We start from the raw sequence: 16,810 nt of genomic DNA, 5'->3' as shown, positions 1-16,810 counted from the left end.
TTCAAAAAGATTAGAGTGCACATCTCCGGGATGTGGTCAAATTTTCATATTAGGTTATCTTCAGGACCGGGCCACATTTTTTCTTTATACATAGAAAAACACGCTGTCAGAAAAGTGGAGAAGATAGCCTACGAGTGCTAAACCCGTTAAAAGATTCGGCAGAAGCCACTGAGAGTGCACCAAGTGCCGACCCATTGGGATTGCATAGAGTGCCTCAATGGGAAGCACCAGTAAGAAACCAGAATGCTCGCTCTTGTCGTTCGCCACATCTAGTTTGAAGCTGGCAGCAGAATTGCCGTACAGAAATGTAGCATAGAATTGCCATCTGTGGCGTTCCTTCTAATCCATTATTTCTGTGAACATTATCACATTGCTCTGGTGTTTACGATTTGTCAATAATAATCCTGCAGCGTATGGTCCCTTCTCAGTTTGTGTGATAGTACAAATCCCGCGAGCGCGAACATTGGTCACTTCGTTGCACTGCATGTATATATGCAGTGCCTATATATATGTAGATAAAATTAGGATTTTCATTTCGTGCTGACTTGGGATCGTTAGCCACTTAATCGTCGCATGAAAATTAGATGCGTAGACGGTCCTATTAAAATCGTTCAAGAATATTTATTTCGCAATATGATCAAGCCGATGCTTTAGACCAGTCTTCCTATCTGAAAGCATAAGACTGCGTAGTAGTGAATGTTTACAGACGCGATTTTTTGAGCCCGAACGCTTAGTCGTAAGCAGCAATATCGGTTTCTCACAAGACAGTCGAGATATATACTCACCCCGCCCTTTAGTCTCGTACATGATGTGTTCTTCGAAGGACGTGTCTTGTGAGTTTGCAATGTTGCGGTCTTGTAACACTGGAAAGCGCCGCTTGAGGAATTCTCTGTTTTCCTCAGATGCTGCAGAGAGAAAAAAGTTCAAATTACTGCTGAAGCCACGATCACTGGCTTGCTTCACAACATACAGAACCGGTAATAATGAACTGTTTAGTGCAGTTTGATACCAACCACGTTATTTATCAGTTATGCATTCAGTTCGTTCTGTTATCTTTAGGCACATTGATAATTGCTGTAGGGTGCAATGGTGCGTGAATATCTGTGGAAATAGCTACGAAGATCACTGCTACTTTATTTCTCCACAAATAAAGTAGAAAATACATAGTAAGAGAGTTGTCAGGCAAGTAAACACAATTCCTTGCGATTCACTATAATCTTAGAAGTGTTCCAGGTATAGAGTGGAGGGGGATTAAGACTGAGAATCAATGATGAATTCATCAAGAACCTTGGGCTGACAGATGACATGGTCCTAAAAGCAACACTGAGGAGAAATTGCAACAAATGATTGATGACTTTAACGTAAGAACAGGGCTGAAGCTCAATAATCAGAACAAAAAAGTAAACTCTAACTGCAGTTCAGCCGGCCCAATCAACCTGCCTCCGCCGGTATCGCTGTCGTTGATGAATGCTCCTTTCACACGGAGACTTGGAACTAGCTACGGGCAACATCCGACAACGCAGCGCGCTGGGAGCAGACCTTATCAGCAATCAGATCCTCACTATCCTACCGGTTGGCTGACGACATGATGTGCTGGTATTTTTAAATCAAATGTGGACCGGAGGAGATATTCCACATTTATAGAAAGTAGCATGAGTGGTACCAGTTCTGAAGCCTGGAAAAGATCCTGCAGGCCTTGATTCGTCCAGACAGGTGGGCCTAACCTCCTGTGTAGAGAAGCTACTGCCGAAGGTGACGTGCACAATGCTCACTTGGTACTTCGATCAGTGTCGGACGCTACCGTCGTTATTTGCTGGATTTCGGCAACGTCTAAGACCTCTAGACAATGTGCTGGACTGCATAAATTACATATAACATTGCACTGCAGATGGCCTGTCAACACTTGCTGTTCTTAGGGAGGTTTCCAAGGTTAAGTATTAAGTGTATCAAACAGGTATCATCAGCCAGTTACAAGATATCTGCGTCACGGGGAAGCTCTTGCATTTCATACACATCTTTCTCAATGATAGCCACCTCATAGCGCATCTTGGCGACACTTTGAAGACAGGTATAGTTCGCGGCGTACCACCGGGAAGTATGTTATCTCCCTCATTATTTACCATTACGATGGCTAGTCACCCAAAAACACTTGATATAGGCGTTGCTACAATCCACCCCCACCGATGTTCAATAGTTAGGAAAGGCAATAAGAATCCACAATCATCAGCAATTAGACTAAAGAATGTGTCGAAAAGTACATTTACCCAGGCCAATTAGTCAAACGGGTTACTGATGAAAAAAAAAAGGCTTTGAACTCATATGGCAGGCACTACATAATCATGGGTGCAAGCTTACCGCTGTCATTGAAAGCAAACGAGAACAATGAAAACATCCTACCGGAGCTAACATATGGGGCAGAAACTTCGACGTTAAGAAAAAAAACTTCAGCGAAAGTTGATACAGGCAAGTCAAAACGTTCTTTTGTTTTTGAGAATATAAAGTGTAGCAAGAAAAATGTTACGTTAACTTGAAGAGACAACAAAAGAGCGGTGTGCGTCAGAGAGCACAGAAGGGTAGCCAAAGTTGTAGCTGCTATTAATGCAAAAAATGAAGCTCGGCAGCTTATGCAATGGGTAGGGCAGATAACCAGTGAACTAAATGTGTGAAAAATGGGTGCCAAGGAAGAAATGCTCTCGAGTACGGCACAAACTGAGGCAGAGTGATGAAACTTCGAAATTTTCCGGTGTCACTTGCAGTCAGCTAGCGCAAAACAGCGATAATTGGAGATCGTTTGCACTCGTTTTTGTCCCACAGTTGACATAAATATAGGCTTCTGTTACTGCCACTACTGCGGCTAATGATGATTAAGGAATACACAGACCAAAGGGCGCCTAACATCTTTAGATGGCTATCGTGTCAAAAATCTCAAATCGCACATATAACGCATATTCAGTAACCTTGTATCATTATATCATAACATATATGTAATATATGTGTTCTCACATGATCATAAGATCTCATTCGAAATGTGGAATAAATGTCATATGAGATTTTTGCTTGGACTGCTTTGAACAATGCAGCCTGCAACAGACGGCTTGATCGTGTACTCAATAAATGAAGTCGCAGTTTCGCCCTGAAGGCGAAGCACCGATTGCGATAGAAGGTAATAGATAGCTATACGAACTAAGAATAGTAGTGATATCGGTCGTACAAATTTAAAAGCATTCACTAACTAAATAAATTAACAAGCACGGTGTCACGCGCTCAGGTAAACATGAACACATCTCGGTCAAAACGGTGGAATGAGGGATCACGGCAGTAGCAGCGAACGAATTTACCCTCGTGCACCTCTCGCTTAAACACTAATGAAACGACCAAAGCACAATCCACACGCAGCTGCCCGCACTACCGCATTCTGCCGACGTCGCAGATCGCTTTAAAGATGAGGCCCACGCGGGCGCGCACTTTGGCCACGTCGCAGGTCCATTGCAATATACGGCGCCCACACGGCCACGCCGTAAGCAGCAGCCGCCGAAGAAGAACGCCATCTCCACATTCGCCTCAATCACCTGACTCGCGCGCAACAGGAGAAAGCGCGCTTCTGCCCCGCCTTCCTCTATCGCGCGCGCAAGATTGAGCCGACGATTCGCGCGCTTTCACTCGCAGATACGGCATACGGCGCGCGGCGACGATTTTATCCCCCTTGGAATTTATACGGAGCCTCACGGCTACGCCGACGGCCGAAATGCGCCAAGAGTGTCCGAATAAATGGTTCGTAAAAATTAGTGCAGTATTACCAGCAAGGTAGGCCAGAACTACGGGAAGAAAAAAACATCCGGAAAGTTAAAATACCTGCTTTCATAATTGAAAGTTAAACTACTTTCTTCTTCGTTAATACCTCGCACAGGGTAACAAGAACATCAGTGGTAATGTGTGAAATTTGATTATTATTGCTACTAATATTATAGATTCTTTACCTACTCTATCTGTTGAGGCCTACCTATACATTTTTCATCTATCTATCTATCTATCTATCTATCTATCTATCTATCTATCTATCTATCTATCTATCTATCTATCTATCTATCTATCTATCTATCTATCTATCTATCTATCCAACCACCTACGCCGGCTCAGTGTCCTTGTTTGTCTACCCATTTGGAGTACAAGGTATGTGCTCGAGGTCGTTTACCATTGTGTTTGTTCTATCATCGTTACTCCAGTTTCGTGATCTGGTTCTCGTCATGCTACCAACGGGACGCCTTCTACACCTACCCAGGGCATGAGGTTTCTAATACATGGACCACAAATAATGTCCTCATGGTTATTACACGGTCCTGATCATTGCTTCGTCATCATTCTAGATTTGCCATCCAGACATCGCCAAGCCGTGGTCATCCAACCATCGTCTTTATACCATCGTCATGCATTCGTTGTCGCACAATATGGCCCCATCACCGTCCTGACGTCTTCGTGGTCTATCTCATGACAACACACTAGCTTCGCCATCAAACCATCATCATGCCGTTGTCTTCACGCCATTGTCATCATATTGGCTTCGTGATGCAGTCGTTGCCACGCCATTGTGATCATACAATCATAGTCCCCCCACTGTTCTTCTACCTGTCATGTCATGTTCCTCATTGTGTCGTTGTCATACCACTGTTGTCATGCCGTCGTCATCTTGTCATACCATAGTCATCACTTCACTGACGTAGTTCCATTATCGTCCTCATACCACCTTCGTTGTTCCATCGACGTCAATCGTTCGCCAATCGACAGCACAACTATATATATAGTCGTGCTGTCGTTGTTCAACGGTGATTATGTCGTCGTTCTCACATCATCGTTGCCACGTCATCGTCGTCACGCAGTGGCTATCACGCAACCCTTGTCATACCATCGTCGCCATGCTGTCATGATCATGCCGTTGTCGTCACTCCATCTTCGTCATCTGACTCACGCCATGCCATGGTTGTTTCACTACCCTCAATACACAGGCTTCGTGATACAATTGTCTTCTTGCCAATGACTACATACACTCGCTTTCATCCCATTGTCATCATGCTGTTGTAATGCTAAGAGCGTCAAGCATTCGTCATGTTACTTTCGTCGTGACAGCGCCACGGTCATTCGATCCTCGTCATTCTAAATTCCTCACTGACCCACGTCATGCCATCGTCGTCACACCGTCGTCGTCATACAGTCATCGTCACACCATTGTCACGCGGTCATCGTCAGATTATTATTTTACCATAGTCATCACTTGAGTAACGTTGCTTCGTGCGTGCGTTCGTTTGACCTATTAGCTTTCATCGAGCACCATCAGTAATTTTTCCGGCACATTCTATTCATGAGTAATATATCATCTCTTATTTACTTCGACTGCTGACAAGTGAATGCTTCGATGTGCTATCGATGTCTGCGCTTCTCTAACGTGCGCGTCCCTTATGGACATGCCTGGGCATTTATTAACGATGAGCTGAGTCATTTACGAACATTTAAAGCAGCAGACAGATGCCTCAACCTGAGCAGAATATTTTTCCAGGTATTTTCTTTCCTCAGGCAGCCCGCTTGGCCCTCAAATAGCAATGAACTGCCGTTTGTTCTATCTCAGATTTGTCCTCCTCATTTCTTTGCCATATATACAGCGACACAAGCAAAGGCTTGTGTCGCTGCTCCCGCCTTCGTCGTCGTTTTCTACCACAGCTGGCTCGTTGGCAGCCCTCGGCGTAAGACCGCGTACACGCTCGTGCCACTGCTGACGCGCTCACCGTCATCGTTTTCTTCCACAGCTCGCTCCGTGGCGGCTCATCATGCCAGCGTTCCCATACTGTCCCTCCCTCTGCGAAGGCGCTGACAGCACTGACCCACCGCCTGTCGGTGCGGTGATTTCAGTCTCATATTCTTTGCTTAAATATATCGCTAAGTGAAAGCACGAATGCATATAACTAATACATAACACGAATGAAGACGGGTGTATAAAAATAAATGTGTGTACGTAGCTTTGGCCGCGATGACCCTTCAAGACAATAAATGTGCTCGCACCTTAGTTCAAAATGCTCTGTCACCTCTTTGTCGTGTGCTACACAGCTTCACTTGTCATCCAACTTCACAGAGTGGAATGGCTTATGACTTATTGCTTGGCTAAGAGTATGGTTGCATCTTATATCACTACCACGTATTTGCTCGTCCCCTCATTGAAGATCGCGATTACCGATTTCTCTCTGCTAAAATTAAGGCGCATATATGTGGCTGCTGTATTGTCACAAGTATTCACAAGTATCTGTAAGTTCCATGCACTATGCGCTAGATCACTATATCGTTCGCATGCGATACCAAGGGACGCTTTGTTGCGCCCTTTGTCCAATACAGATGTCACAGAAATCAAAATTGAATTCACTTTTTTCAGTTATTTTTATGTGGGCATAACAAGCGCTTGTTCGTGTTTCTTGTTGTGATCTGTCTTTTCGCGTTTTTACTCTTATTAGATTTAAGATAAAGCGGAAACAGCAATGGAAATAAGGAATTATTGTTTCAGTAATCGCTGCGTTTGCACTAGCTGTTCGCATTTCCGCCCTTTCCATACAAATTGTACTCGGCTACGTATCTATGTCCCTCTCCACAGCTCCATGAAATCGTCCTCCATGTCATAGAACATACGATAGCAATGCCCTGTATACGTTCAGTTAATATATAATGTTGCATTGTTAGTCATAAGGATATATTATGAGTCAGTGCAATGTTAGAGTATTGTGCGAGTATAAAGAAATCATTCTCTAAGCGTTCTCCTGGCGGTTTCCACATTGTAGTTTCCTAATTACAACATGATTCTCCATCCAATGTGACAGCTCTAATTTCGTGGCTTGCATTGCCATTGGATATATCCCTGACGATTGTGTAACTGGCCTGTAGGCCTCGTATCCTCATCACCTCTGCTTTGAGAGATCAGGTTCTCCATGTTTCCCGGTTTTTCGGCCTACCTATCGAAAGTTTCTTTGTTTGAGTGACTTGCTCCATGGCACTAATCCACTCTGCGTTCCTGTTCGGACACAGGTATTTGGTTAGTTGAGTTTAGACCTTATCTCTTCCTGCTGCCGTTTCGTCAGGCGCAATGTCGTCTACCTTTCTTCTAGTAAGAGCCTTCTACATTCTACTTTCAGTTTACAGGCTTTTCTGTTGCTGTATCTGGTTCAGCATGGGCTATGCTTTCTTTCATGCGGAAATAATTACTAATAACGTCGCTCATGTAACCGCAGCGTACCGTCACCCTCTGTCGTCTCAGCGCTTTCCCAGTGTCACTAGGTCAATGTGCTGGGTAGATAGTTGCCGCCGAAGGTCCCGCTGCTACTCAATTTGAACCACCCGCTTAGTAACATATCAATTGATATAATTTCTATGGGATTTCGCTATATGCCACTTTCTTTGAATCAGCCTCTGCATACGCAGCATCAGAGATCCCAAAGCCCAGGACAGGCGGCGCCATACCAAAATTATATTTGGAGCTTTTTTCGCTTACAAAACACTCTTCTCGCTCCCGATGACGAATTCTTTGTTGAAGAGCCCTAACCTATCAACGTAGCTTCACCTAATGTATTTCTTTGGTGTCTCCTTAATGTTATCTGGAAGTTAGCTGGAAGAATGCGCATCCTTAAAAGAACCGTGACGAGCAGCTGGAATATACGCTGCTACAGTCCCTCATGATTACTGATAATACGCGACACGCCATTATGTGTAGTATGAACGTGAACTAAGAACCTCGGTGCTGTACAACTTTGGCGAAACTGCAAACTTTCTTTAAGAACAACTTTGAATCAGTTAATTGATTGTGGCAAACTCATGCACACACTCGCTAAAAAGGAATGCATAATTGAGAGTATATTTTGTGAAATGGCTGTCTCACACTCCACTCCATATTTGTAACTTTCACTAGGTAGCGGTGTGCGTTCGATGCAAGTGAGCACAATTGTTGTAAACGCTAGCCTTTGGGGAATACGAAAGCTCTCAAATGACCTCAGGGAGAAGCATTGAATGTACTTCATGTAAAAGAAGCGCTTATCAATTTTTCACAGCGGAGTCGTGCAAAGCCTAGACAGAATAAGGACGAGCACTCTCGGGTACATCGTTTTGTGTTCGTCTATATACAGCAGACTCATTGCATAGAGTATCGGTCACCTTTGTTTACGCGTTCCCTAGACTTTACAAAGAACTGATGGCGGAGTTCCAGTACATTTCAGTACTTCATGCGACAGCTACTTCTCGAATGATATGTATATATCATTACTTTTTTCGTTAGAAATGCGCTAATTGGGGCGCTAAGTGACTCGAAACCAACGCCGTACGTGATATAAATCTTACATTCTCATAGGAAACGTCACTAGACATTTTCATACTTGAATTCACATATGTATTGCGCACTTATACAGCGACTGTCTTAGGCATCTATACAGCTGTGTTACGTCTGCTCAACGTAATTAATTGGTTATTGACAACTCGTCAAGATATTCCGGTATGACGCTCTTTGACCCCATATAGCCCTTGCTCCACAAAACACTACTACATCATCTTCAACAACAGCAATCTCGCATAATTTAAAACGAATTTTCCTTGGCTAATCCTCCCGGACTTTGCTGACCCTGGCTACTCGGTGCTGCTGCTCTCTTGCCGACTACCTCAGACTTCAAAAAATAAAAAAGAAAACATGTTCAATTACCTACCCGATGAGGGATTCGAACCTCCTTCACCTGCGCAGTAGCCCAAGCCTTTAACCATTGGGCAGCAATCGCTTTTTTTTTTGTTGCTTGCAGGTAACATGGTAACACATAATCTTAGTGACAATTCAACGCGTACTTCTATGGCGCAAACGCCAACCAGCGCATTGAGATGATCACCACGTGCATTACACTCGAGACACGCGTGCACTCGAGAAGATGCGAAGGGGCTGCGTTTGTTAGTTTGCAACGTGAAGATGTCATTCTCGCGAGGGGCCTTCGGTATGACCCTGAGCTGAAACTAACACTTGTTTCTGTACCCCTCATTTCTTTAAACAAGTATTTACTGAATTTAGTTCCAACTAGATGCGTTGTTTGTGTCGCAGTTTTTTTTTCTGTTTGCGCATTCAACTCACCTACAGTGGTAAAGACTGCGCAGCCCATCGAAAGGGCAATTGCGATTGCAGCTTGTCCGACGCATCCGCTGCCACGGTGTATTAGGAGCGACTCCCCAGGTTGCACTTCGCCGCGCACAACCAAGGCGTAGTAGGCCGTAGAGTATGCCACGGGCACCGTAGCAGCCTCTTCCATGGTCCAGCATTCGGGAACTTCCCACTTCATAATCGGGTCGGCAGCGAGCACGGTCGCTATGGATTTGCCACTGACCACTCCCATGACGCGCCGTCCGTTCCAGTCGCGGCCTGAGTACTCCATGCCGAGAAATGCCTCCTCGGCGACGTCGTCACCTGAACGATCAAGCCCGACATAACAGTGTGAGGTTGGCTCTTCCGTTTGGAAGGCGCATGCGGGAACATGACGCTCGTGAGAAGAAGATCGAAGACCGAGAAAAACATACAGCGTTGCGATGCGATTCCTACATTGCCATACGTTTCCGTCAGCGTTCTGTTGTGCTGAATAATTATGAGCACACTCTCGTTTATGGACTTCAATAATGTTGCCTAAAACAACAATGTATTTCGCCCCATATACTGAAGACGTACTTCTAGATAAAGTACTGAGTGAAGGATTTTTGGTAAATAAAGGTTCATTTATTATACGGTTCCGCTTCAGTTACCTTCCGCTTCAGGGCACGTTAATTGGTATGTTTTTTTTTTCTTACTTAGGGAACACGACTTCTAAGTTCTCTTTGGAATTAGTGTCCTCTCCTTCAAGTAATCGAGCTGTAGTGACGGAATTGTGGGACTTAATATGGCCTTTTTAGTAAGTCCGTCTTTATTAAAATAGATATGCCAGTATTGTGAAAATGTAATAGCTATACATGAATTGCAGTGAACGAGAACAAGACAAATTGAGCGGCCCAATTTTTCGTTACGATCATACCAACCAAGAGACAATGATAATCATACGTACATATTTTGTCTTTTCTTTTCAGTAAAATGAAAGAGTAAATAGTTGTTTTCATTGAAATGTAGAAAGAAAGTAAAGACAAACAAAAGTGGACTAAAAACAACAACTCGTTTAAAGAAAGAAAGCGATGGATCACCGTGAGTTCGGACGCTAGGAACATCCCAGGGTGACTTTTAGAACACGTAATGCAAGAAGGTTGATGTGTACCCGGAAATCAATTGGTAACATCATCGCACGCGTAATTAAAAAAAAATGTTGGGTTTTAAGTGCCGTAACCCCGATTTGATTATGAGGCACGTCATAGCCGAGGACTTCAGAAATTTGAACCACCTGGCGTTCTTTAACGTGCACCTAAATTTAATCACACGGGTGTTTCCGCATTTTGTCGCCATCAAAATGCGGCCAGTATTCGATCCCGCGATCTCGTGCTTAGCAGCCCAACACCATAGCCGCGAAGCAACCGCAGTGGGTCCACGTGCAATTCGGAGACTTGGATTCAGATACAACTGGCAGCCAATAGTTGTTTCGTGAATTACCATAGGCTTTTTCTTGGTTTCACTGTCGGTTAGCTTCATATGATTGCACATATTGAAGTGAAGCAGACCAGCACAGCTGGTAGAAGCACTGTCTTCTGCTCCCAGAGGAAGGAGTGTACTTCGCAGTTCAAAGCTTGTGGTGACATCGCTATAGTCGGTTAACTTGTGAACTTTCCATTATTCACACTCCTACAACATCCGTAATGAATGTGTATTTCGTCCACCTTACTGAGCATATTAGCCAACACGAACTATCATTCTATGTAGATTACCCGTAGTTCGCTCAAACTGCCGGCACTTTTGGTTGGCGGCCATAAGAAAAAGTTGGGTTGTCAGAGACTCAGAATCAGACACCAAACGGAGATAAGCAACATTATAGTTAACATTAGAAAAAACAATGGAGCTTTATGCGCAGGGCATATTACGTGTGGATATATTACAGTTACAGAAACGGTGCTCAGAAAAGGGAAGCGTAATCCAGGACGGAGGAAATTAGGTCGGGGATTAAATTAGGGTATTAGTAGGCACAAGTTGGAATCATCTAGCGCACAACAAGAGTAATTGCAGATCGTTGCCAGATACCTCCTCCGTCCTGCAGTGGACTAAAATATGATGATGATGAAGCGATTTACTGCCTTTATATGATCTCTCTGTCCGCCTTTATGGGCGCGTCAGATGATGCTTATCCAAAGCAAGACAATGATTCTCAATCCCTATTTGTTACTGCTTCTTTCGAAAGTTAAAAAGCTGAAAGAAGCGCATTCTCGCGCTGCACTCCACATGGGTATTAGCATGGCTACAAGACTCACTCTTGAGGATAGTCGCCAGCTTCCAGCTTGCGTATCGTCTCTCCCTTGCCTCAACTAGTCGCATACACTTATAGAGACAGTCATCATCGATGACACGCATGCCAATTTGGGCTATTCCTAACTGAGCATATTTCACAACATGGGGGGCAAAATTAAATCATATGCACGCGTGCCCGTGATACACTCAATGGATGCATAACGGTACTAAAATTGGCATGAATAGTTCTGGGAGAGTAGATATATTAAGGCGAATGTCTTATATGCCCCATGAAGCGAGAAATCCGGGCTCCCTCCGCCGTTATCAGCCGATGGTACAGAAACAAACGTCACCAATGAAGACTTCACGGTTCCGGCGCAGGAACTGCGGCGGCTCCCACTGCGAAATCCCACGGTGAAGTAAAGTGAATGAAAGTAAATTAACTAGGGTCAATAAAATGAATTAAGGTAGTCATAAATTAGATCCAGGCGGATTAAGGTGGTCAAAAGTGGATAAATATTGGATAAATTAGAGCAAGGTGAATAAAGGTGCAGTCGTACTTAAGGTGATAATTTAGACAAATCCTCATGCTCTCACCTTCAAATCATATAGGGATACTTAACTGACTGTAAATGTTCTTTTAAAATATAGCTCTGTCGCACAGTTGTGTGCGTAATGGCATCTGTGCGAGCTTGGTGGGCTGAAGTGGTGGGTTCTAAAACGCGTGGAACCTCCTTAGGAGGTTAAAATAATCAGTTATGCAAAGGAAACACTCACCGCGTGAAGTGTCCATGTTCACTTTTCCACTGGCGAGCATGACGTCACGGAAGTTGATAGAAGCGTAGTATACGTCGACGAAAAGTTCCTCTGAGCCGAGTTTATCACAAGGGGAGAGATATCCCAGCGAAGACTCGTACCATTGGAGGCTCGTGAGGTCTCCAGGCGTCTGGACGTTGAGGTAAGCGAACTGCGTGGTCGTCTTCGCACCTCCGGCTGTCAAGCCTTGGAGGAACCAGGTTGTGAAAGACGGTTAGCTTATAGAATTTGCACTCCACTGAACCTCCCTACCGATGTAAAATGCAAGCAAAGCCTTTCCAGAGCAGGGGAGCAATGCAAGCTTTAATATTATTTCTTGTGCGTTCCCTTAAGTACTGAGTTGCTGTGAGGAACCGCATACACGTGCTGTAATAAAACGAAATTAAGCTTGCATGCTAAGGGTGAGAAAAAAAACCTATTTCGTTGTGAAATTCCTTGTTGCGAACGTTTCCTCCCGATTGCGTAGCTATACAAATTTCGTGAGGGTTAAAGTGGGCAAGATGGTTAGTTTCCCGAATTGACACTCTTCGGAACATCGCTACCGGTGTACAACGCCAGCAAAAAGTTTGCAGAGCAGGGGAGCAACGCAAGTTTTATTTTTTATTTTCCTGGTGTGTTCACGAAAGCCCTGCGTTGATGTTCGAAACCGCATGCGTGTACTGTAATAAAATAATATTTAGGTTGCGTACAATAGCCAGAAAAGAAACTATATTGCGTTTTGAATTTATTGGTTTCAAGCTCTGCTTCCAATCACTAGCCATATAAATTTCCTGCGAGTTCTACACAGGGACCACGACCTCAATTGCAGCGTTGATGATTGCTGCCTAGTGCACTGTGATAACACGCCGTTCCTAACTTATCTACCAATGCATTTGCGCGCCAGCTGCCGTGACTGTCGTGGTGTCTTATTACTGGCGGCATATTTAGCTCAAGTGTCTCCGTCAGCCAGCAGGAAGGCTGTTGATCCAGCGAGTAAATCATGTGCTCTTCATGTATTCGCCCAAACCTCATCCTGGCTGCAAGCGTCTTTCTAACTCCCATGTAAACTGCCATGATTGACGAGCTTACTGCTCGCCAGGCCAACGTGACTTTTGTCTTTTCGACCACGAACTCAATTTTTCACCTAAGATGCAAAATAAAGTTAAACCGGCTACAATAATATCACTAATTTGTTGTAAGTTACGGCATTTGCCGGACATTCTACGCAGGACCAAGTTTCACACAAGAGAAAATCACTGCTCCTTCAGGATCGTCACCCCCGCTTAGTGGTCCGCAGAGACGAATTCCGGTTCGAAATGAAGTTTTTATATTGTTCACAATCCGTGTGTAGTCGAAGAAAAATTCTTGTGCAGCGTTAAAGCCCCGGGTATTTTATTAGACTGCATAGTATTCTTGCCGTGAATTTTAGAGACGTTTGGCGCGCGGGCTCGCAAATCTCAGCACTGAAATGCAGTCAGTATGCTGCAGCATTCGCTTGCATGTCGTGAGCTTCCAATATTATCTATATTTCGTTTTAAACGATGACTGCATAGAGCGGGTTTTGCTACGCGATTTAAAACAGTAAAAATATATCCAGATCCCGCCCGGCATGGTAATCGTTGTAAGCGGATGTTTCATAAGTGTTTGCGTTATTTACGGTATTTGTCGGTGACGTTGATGGCAAATGGTTGCTGTATTGAGCGCTTGGTGCAAAACAGGAATGGGGAGGTGATTTTCCACTGCGTGCAGGACCCGTGTTTGTCCACGTTATGCACAAAATAAAGACCGAAGCGCGGCCTCAAGAGGCGTTGTTGTGGGCCATTGTTCACAACCTGCGGGAAGGTTAACATTTTCAAGGTCTCACGTGGACGAGCTTGTTAATTAAATTTTGGGTTTTACGTGCAAAAAGCACAATCTCACTATGTGGCACGCTGTAGTGGGGGACTCCAGATTACTTTTACGACACTGGGTTCTGTAATGCGCAGCTGAAGCTAAGTACACGTGCGGTCTCTTTTTCTTTTTCGTTTCGCACCCACTGAAATGCGACCGCTGCGGTCGAGATGGAACATACATCCTTGAACAACGCCATAGCCAATAAGATATTTCGTCGGGTACAGAAGTGTTGATTTGCTGGGCTGCCGCTTGCGTAGGGTCTTCACACTGCGGTCCTTCCTTGCCGCGTAGCGTCTGCACACCTTGTGCTAGTTCTCCGTGGAATACATTTGCATGGTGTTTATTCTTCAGAAATACGATAAACGTTTGTACCGTACATTGAAATAATACTTATCTGCTCAGTCCTACACTATTGTCACCTGTAGTAGCATTTGCGTAATAGCCTGTGTAACCAGCCTTTACGTTACTGACCAGACCCCAAAGGCCACATGCTTTCTGACGTCGCACTGTCCCTCTCCGCGCCCTGCAGGCAGGCTGATACGAGCCAAGAGTGGCAAATTTGTTTTCACTAGGTTCGCGAGTGCGTCGCAAACAGAACGGCTGTAGCATCCGGTTCTACAGATTTATGCTTCGTCTCTATTGCCTCTCTGGACTGTCGCGCGTGAGGACAAAGGGAAGCGCTGCAACTTTTGGAATGCTTTTGCAGGGATAGGGCATCGTGGCCATGCTCCCCTATCCCCAAACGACGCATGCCTTTTGACGTCACCTGTCTGTTCTCCCGCACTTCTAACGTGCGTTCTCAACCACCTCCCAACGGGGCGCACTAGGCAGGTACAGCACTAGCATCAGTGGGAAGCCGTATGAGGAGGCAAAGAAAGCTTCGCTATGAAAGCTGCAGGCATATTTTTCAAATTCAAACAAATAACTACCATCTTCTACAGTCTGCGCCCAGAAATACTGCGCACGAAGCGAAATTTTGTCTTGTAAACAAGCTTTTTACGCGAACTATAATCCAGAAATTACACCATGTTGTGTGCAGAGAAACAGAGAGAGGCTTTTTATTAGAAACACAGGCACTTTTGCCGGCGCGTATGCAATCACTTGCACATTACTCTGTATCGAGATGGGGAACAGGAGTAAAAGATTGCAGAGAAGAGTTAAAAAAAGGTAGTGGACCCTAATTTTTGATTTAGGCGTCTCTTTGCGGCTCTCGCACATCGGCGTTAGTGTTCTTTAGGTTAAGTGGGCGCACGTCTTTCCCCTGGCGCAACATGCGGGCGAGAAGGGGGCAGGGTCAGGAGGAAGCACAGCGCGTGCCACCTAGCAAGCGGCGCACAAAGGGCACTTTACGCACTTTCTCCGGTGCTGACGTCAGACCGTGCGAGCAGGCGAGCGCTGGTAGAAGTGAAGCGAGAGAGGGAATGACGTCACATGCGCTCTGCTAGGCAGATATTCAGTTTATGCCTTGCAAATGTTTTCCATTAGTTAGCCGGTTAAATATGATGCCACGTTGTGTGTTACGTCATTGTTGACGTCGTTGCTTCCACTTTCTACTTCCGGGTTTCTGGGTACTCACGTGGTGGGCCTCTAAAATCTACGATTCTGTGCTTTGGTGTGCGGTTATCAGTTATATTTAATTATGCCTAACCATTACACATTTCAGTAACCTAACTAGTAACTAAACTCATGCGCTGATATCATATCCATAAAGAAACTCATGAATTTTGTTTAATTATGCCTAACCATTACACATTTCAGTAACCTAACTAGTAACTAAACTCATGCGCTGATATCATATCCATAAAAAAGCTCATGAATTTTGTACTGTACTATATTTTGCATTTTTTCTTATTTATTTCGCAATTTCATTTCCGCTCATCTCCGCAAGAGAACCGGAAGTGCTGAGCAAGAAACAAGGGTGTCACTCGATGCTCCTGCAACAGAAGAATGGAATGCGCAAGTGGGCCCAGTACTAGTATTTACAGGTGAAAATGGCGAGTAAATTTAGGCTTTCCTATATGTAAGGGTGAATGTTTAAAGCTTTTCAATTAGACCAATTTCCGACTGTTACTTCAACAATAAATTAAAAACCCTCAGCTGTTTTGAATGGCTCGACATTGGACCTAAGATGCTGTGTAACATTACCGGATTGTGGCAAAACATTTTGATTTGTTGCTCCAAAGATCTCTTTCGTCGCGGTGCGCGGCGCATTTAAGTAATGTGTGATGCACTGTCTCTAAGCTGCCACAGTTATCACAGTAGGGATTCGTGGTATGCCTTATGTAGTGCAGATGTGTTGGTGTGTTCTACGTTCAGCCGAATACTATAGTACAATGTCTCCAAGGGTCGAGGAAGACGTCCTGGAATTCTTTCCTCAAATGACTGTCTCGTGAGGATGCGCACCGTATTCCGTCGCGCGAATTGCACCATAGCCCAGAGGTAGGGCATGGAGCGGGGGCGTTATACTCCGGTGGTGCGCGGTCAGGCACGCTTTATCTTGAAAGCGAACTGGCTTGGGAGCAGTCCAGGTGGTCCGACGGTTCGTAGCTTGCGTGCGCTGTATTCTCACTTTCAGTTTTCGTTGAAACGATAGACCGCACGGAAGTCATTTCGCTCCCTGCTGCTGCCGCGATTCCTCACGCCAGCATTTTGGTAGCGACTGTGCGCGCTCACGGAGTGTGAAGTGTTCATGTTTGCTTGTATGCGTTTACACCATGCTAG

The 16,810-nt window shown here is 44.8% G+C and overlaps 1 protein-coding gene across 1 annotated transcript in view; it reads right to left on the bottom strand.

Annotated features, from left to right (window-relative positions):
* The window catches only part of LOC142591509 (fatty acid synthase-like), a 238,068-nt gene that overhangs the window by 45,796 nt on the left and 175,462 nt on the right, over nucleotides 1-16,810 (bottom strand). The window contains exons 18-20 of the mRNA XM_075703832.1: nucleotides 12,179-12,403; nucleotides 9,128-9,457; nucleotides 786-905 (exon numbers count right to left, since the gene is read on the bottom strand). Coding sequence (XP_075559947.1) covers nucleotides 786-905; nucleotides 9,128-9,457; nucleotides 12,179-12,403 — 675 coding nt within the window. The remainder of the gene's footprint in view (nucleotides 1-785; nucleotides 906-9,127; nucleotides 9,458-12,178; nucleotides 12,404-16,810) is intronic.

This window comes from Dermacentor variabilis, chromosome 8 (genome assembly GCF_050947875.1).
Source record: "Dermacentor variabilis isolate Ectoservices chromosome 8, ASM5094787v1, whole genome shotgun sequence".
NCBI classification, from domain to species: Eukaryota; Metazoa; Arthropoda; class Arachnida; order Ixodida; family Ixodidae; genus Dermacentor; species Dermacentor variabilis.
This window is presented reverse-complemented; position numbering and strand designations above follow the sequence as displayed.